The sequence below is a fragment of the Salvelinus namaycush genome, chromosome 41 (assembly GCF_016432855.1).
Source record: "Salvelinus namaycush isolate Seneca chromosome 41, SaNama_1.0, whole genome shotgun sequence".
In the NCBI taxonomy this organism is placed as follows: domain Eukaryota; kingdom Metazoa; phylum Chordata; class Actinopteri; order Salmoniformes; family Salmonidae; genus Salvelinus; species Salvelinus namaycush.
In genome coordinates, this window is record NC_052347.1 from 18,538,624 (window position 1) to 18,543,968 (window position 5,345).

General features: G+C 46.2%; 1 protein-coding gene across 1 annotated transcript in view; it reads right to left on the minus strand.

Moving 5' to 3' along the window:
* Positions 1–3,754: 3,754 nt before the first annotated feature.
* Positions 3,755–5,345, minus strand: part of LOC120033906 (adhesion G protein-coupled receptor E2-like) — a 3,646-nt gene continuing 2,055 nt past the window's right edge. Inside the window, exons 6-8 of the mRNA XM_038980287.1 lie at positions 4,789–4,948; positions 4,317–4,379; positions 3,755–4,136 (exon numbers count right to left, since the gene is read on the minus strand). Coding sequence (XP_038836215.1) covers positions 4,059–4,136; positions 4,317–4,379; positions 4,789–4,948 — 301 coding nt within the window. The 3' untranslated portion in view covers positions 3,755–4,058. The remainder of the gene's footprint in view (positions 4,137–4,316; positions 4,380–4,788; positions 4,949–5,345) is intronic.

A 5,345-nucleotide genomic window follows, 5' to 3' on the forward strand; every position in this document is an offset into this window, starting at 1 on the left:
ACGCTGTCGTGCACGTCCATCCAGAGCATCCCAAACATGCTCAATGGGTGACATGTCTGGTCAGTATGCAGACCATAGAAGAACTGGAACATTTTCAGCTTGCAGGAGTTGTGTACAGATCCTTGTGACATGGGGCAGTGTATTATCATGCTGAAACATGAGGTGATGGCGGCGGATGAATGGCACAACAATGGGCTTCAGTGAGGACGACGAGCATGCAGATGAGCTTCCCAGAGACGATTTCTGACAGTTTGTGCAGAAATTCTTCAGTTGTGCAAACGCACAGTTTCATCAGCTGTCCAGCTGGCTGGTCTCAGATGATCCCGCAGGTGAAGAAGCCGGATGTGGAGCACCTGGGCTGGCGTGGTTAAACTTGGTCTGCGGTTGTGGGGACAGTTGGACGTACTGCCAAATTCTCTAAAACGACGTTGGAAGCGGCTTATGGTAGATAAATTAACTTTCAATTATCTGGCAACAGCGCTGGTGGACATTCCTGTAGTCAGCAAGCCAATTGCACGCTCCCTCAAAAGTTGAGACATCTGTGGCATTGTGCTGTGTGACTGCACATTTTAGAATGGCCTTTTATTGTCCCCAGCACAAGGTGCACCTGTGTTTTATTTTATTTTTATTTTACCGTTATTTTACCAGGTAAGTTGACTGAGAACACGTTCTCATTTGCAGCAACGACCTGGGGAATAGTTACAGGGGAGAGGAGGGGGATGAATGAGCCAATTGTAAACTGGGGATTATTAGGTGACCATGATGGTTTGAGGGCCAGATTGGGAATTTAGCCAGGACACCAGGGTTAACACCCCTACTCTTACGATAAGTGCCATGGGATCTTTAATGACCTCAGAGAGTCAGGACACCCGTTTAACGTCCCATCCGAAAGACGGCACCCTATACAGGACAGTGTCCCCAATCACTGCCCTGGGGCATTGGGATATTTTTTAGACCAGAGGAAAGAGTGCCTCCTACTGGCCCTCCAACACCACTTCCAGCAGCATCTGGTCTCCCATCCAGGGACTGACCAGGACCAACCCTGCTTAGCTTCAGAAGCAAGCCAGCAGTGGTATGCAGGGTGGTATGCTGCTGTGTAATGGTCATGCTGTTTAATCAGCTTCTTGATATGCCCCACCTGTCAGGTAGATGGATTATCTTGGCATAGGAGAAATGCTCAGTAACAGGGATGTAAACAAATTTGGGCACAACATTTGAGAGAAATAAGATTTTCATGCGAATGGAAAATTTCTGGAAACTTTTATTTCATTTCATGAAACATGAGACCAACACTTTATATAATATTTTTGTTCAGTATATATGCTACCTGACATATTACAATACAGCTATAGACAAAGACATTATACAACAATAGTAACAACTACGAAGAACAATATACAAATATCGCACAACTCACTCTGTGCACGCACACCATCCCACAAGCTCAGAGATATGAGTCCAGCAGTTGTTGTGCAGGACAGAGATGAGCTTTCTGCTCTCTCTGTGACTGTTGAAGTAGACAGAGATGAGCTTTCTGCTCTCTCTGTGACTGTTGAAGTAGACAGAGATGAGCTTTCTGCTCTCTCTGTGACTGTTGAAGTAGACAGAGATGAGCTTTCTGCTCTCTCTGTGACTGTTGAAGTAGACAGAGATGAGCTTTCTGCTCTCTCTGTGACTGCTTGAAGTAGACAGAGATGAGCTTTCTGCTCTCTCTGTGACTGCTTGAAGTAGACAGAGATGAGCTTTCTGCTCTCTCTGTGACTGTTTGAAGTAGACAGAGATGAGCTTTCTGCTCTCTCTGTGACTGCTTGAAGTAGACAGAGATGAGCTTTCTGCTCTCTCTGTGACTGCTTGAAGTAGACAGAGATGAGCTTTCTGCTCTCTTTGTGACTGCTTGAAGTAGACAGAGATGAGCTTTCTGCTCTCTTTGTGACTGCTTGAAGTAGACAGAGATGAGCTTTCTGCTCTCTCTGTGACTGCTTGAAGTAGACAGAGGGGGAGGCAGGAGTTTGTGCTCTGGGACCCAAGCTGACTGCCTGTGATGACCCCACAGTGTGATAAGGCCCCTGGCAACCATGACCCCTAGCAACAAATCGTTGGCCAGGGCCCTAGGTGTGAAGGGCCAGTTTGCTTCCAGTGGGGGAGGGTAACCTACTGCAGAAGTTAGAAAGAGAGGGCTGTGAGAGGGCTGTGATATGGTGTGCTAAGAGTCTCTGGCAGGGAATTCTTAACATATTGGTCATATCACTGTATCACTAACTAACCCTCAGGCCTGTTGGACAGAAAGACCCACTACATCTCAGAGACTTTAAGCATAATTACAGACACAATATGGAAGACTTTTGCTGAAATCCCAATCAACCTCTGCCCCTTAGACTATGAAAACATATCACCCATCCAATTTAACAGCAAAGTAAAGCAATTACCATGTTATCCTATCTGCACCTTCCAGATCTAAAGGAGTACCTGCAGGAGAGTTGAGGACTGGAGATTGATTTGGAATTCACTAAATGTCTGCCCACTGGGCAAAAACTGGTTGAATCAACATTGTTTCCATGTCATTTCAACCCAAAAATAAATGTGCTGATGTTGAATCAATGTGGGAAAATCATCAACATACATTTGGGCATTTTGTCTTTTTTCAACCAACTTTTAACCTAAATCCAATGACATAGTGCATTTTTTGATTTCACTTTAAATTCACGTTAGTTGACAACTCAACCAAATGTCAATCAAAACTAGACATTCAACTGACATCTGTGGCCAGTGGGTGATTAGTTAGCTGCCTAGCAACTTTGTATACTAAACACCCCCAGACGCACTGCATTGATTTTTAACATGGTTTGGAGTTTATTCCTGACTATTTCGACAAAGTCAACTCATTGGAACTCAAAGAGCAGGGCTGTTAACCCAACAGCGTTTCCCGGCTGACAGACCAGCACGACTCCAGCAAGCACTGCAGCTGGGTTCCCATGGTAACAGGCAAAGAGACTAGCAGCACTGTGACTCGGAGCAAATCACCCCACACCCAGCCTCCTCCTTATCCTCCTCCTACTTCTTCATCTTCTTCATCTTCTTCTTCGTCTCTGTCCCCCTATTGTACTCTCTTTCACTCCTGCTGCTGCATTCACCCGTCTTCGAATCTCCCTTTATTTCCATCCGTCTCTGTATGCCTCTCTATCTCCTCCAGTTGACCCTTCCTGCCATCTATCTATCCATCTCCATCTTTATGTCTTTCTCTCCCTACAACCCCACCAGCTTTTCATTATTTGTTCATCCATTGAATCATGGCTAGGCTGGAACAAAAGCCTTCACCCAATGGTATCTCGCCATCAACAGAAGACCTGTGTACTCGCTTTAACTCCTAACTCCAATGAGAGCAAGAGCATTGATGATTAGGTGCTGTCACCGTGTGGTGAAAAGAGGGCATTACAACAGAATGCAAGTGCAGTATTATCTGTCTACAACCGTGGCTCTCTTCCAGCTATTCTATTATAACTCTGAGAGGAAGCCCTCCTGTCCTCTCCGCACCCCTCCTGTGCCATCTGTGTCTGGAAACCCAGTCGCTATGCTCTCAAAACACTTCAGACTGCAGCTGACCGAGACTTTCTTATCTGGGCTCAGCCACAGGGATTCCATTGAATAAATCTTTATTGTCCCTGAGGGACAATCCAATGGTAAATGCTAGACTCAAAGCAGGTAGAGATGCAGTTATTTATTTATATATAGACAACTGCAACCTACACATTTTCATTTGTTTATTTTGCACACAGGTAAATATGCTGTAACTACTGTGTATATCAGTTATAAATATGAAATTCTATAAATACATTTGCAGGATATTAAAACATTGTTTTATATAGATAAAGGAAATATTAGTAAATACAAAAGGTCAGGCTGTGTTATCTGAGTCATTAGCATCCATATAAACACACCTCTCTCTCTCTCTCTCTCTCTCTCTCATACTTAGTGTGTACAGTGTGCATTGAAAGATATACCGTGGATGTCCACTGTGCTGAAATGCTTTGAAGGTCTGATGGTATCGTATCATGTTGCTCTCATCCTGGCCGTGTTCCTTTCTTTTGTTTCTCTTCACCAGCCTTGTCCAGGTCTTCAGAGACGGAAGGTGCTTCTTTCTGTTGGAAAAACAAGAGCTCAACAAGTTAGACTTTCTGTGGTAAAAGACTATGCTTACATAAGTTCTATAAGGGACTTGGCCAGAGGGTCATTTAGTAACATTACATTCATCCTGGAAAGAAGAGGAAGCCTCACATAGATGTAAGAACTAGTGATGAGTGAGGAAGGTATAGACTTACCATAGAGTCTGGAGTAGAGGAGCTGGAAGAACAGCCCAGCCACTTCCTGTACTCATCACGTACCTATGATACAATACAACAACAACACACCAACACTAATTATACACAGACCACACCGTACAACACAGTAACACCTCCGGTACTACTTCCTCACCTTTCAAAACACAACACATATTATAAGTACAATATCAGAACCATACAACATAAAAATACACAAGGGTGAGTTATCAGGAAGTTATGGAGGGGGGTAGAGAGAGGAGGTTAAAGAGTATGATGGATTGTGAGGGCAGACAGAGGGGAGGTTAAGAACGTGTGTGTGTGTGGGGGGGGGGGGGGGGGGGGGTTGCATGAGTGTGTGTGTGTGTGCGTGTGTGTGTGTGTGTGTGTGTGTGTGTGTGTGTGTGTGTGTGTGTGTGTGTGTGTGTGTGTGTGTGTGTGTGTGTGTGTGTGCATGCTTGTGGTGTAGGTCTACCTCCTTGTTGAAGAGACAGTGAACGATGTAGAGGAAGGTGCCCTGCTGGGAGTTGAGCACGATGAAGAGGTACTTGAAGACCATGGTGGACTGGAAAAAGCCCAGCACCCAGGTACAACCCAGTATCACAAACTGTGCCAGGATCTTAAAGATGATCAGTCTGAAAGAGGGAGGGAAGTGAGGGGGGTGAGAGAGGGAGGAGGGAGGTGAGAGTGGACGGGGGCGAGAGAGAGGGAGGGTGGAGGGAGGGAGATGAGAGAGGGGGAAGGTGAGAGAGGGGAGGGAGGAAGGTGAGAGAGGGAAGTGAGAGAGGAAGGTGAGAGAGGAAGGGAGGTGAGAGAGGGGGAGGGAGGTGAGAGGGGGAGGGAGGGAGACAGAAAGTGAGAGGGGGAGGGAGGGAGAGAGGGAGGTAAGAGAGTGGGAAAGGGAGGTGAGGGAGGGAGGGAGGATGGGAAGGGGAGGGAGGCAGAGAGAGAGGTAAGAGAGTGGGAAAGGGAGGTGAGGGAGGGAGGGAGGATGGGAAGGGGAGGGAGGCAGAGAGGGAGGTAAGAGAGTGG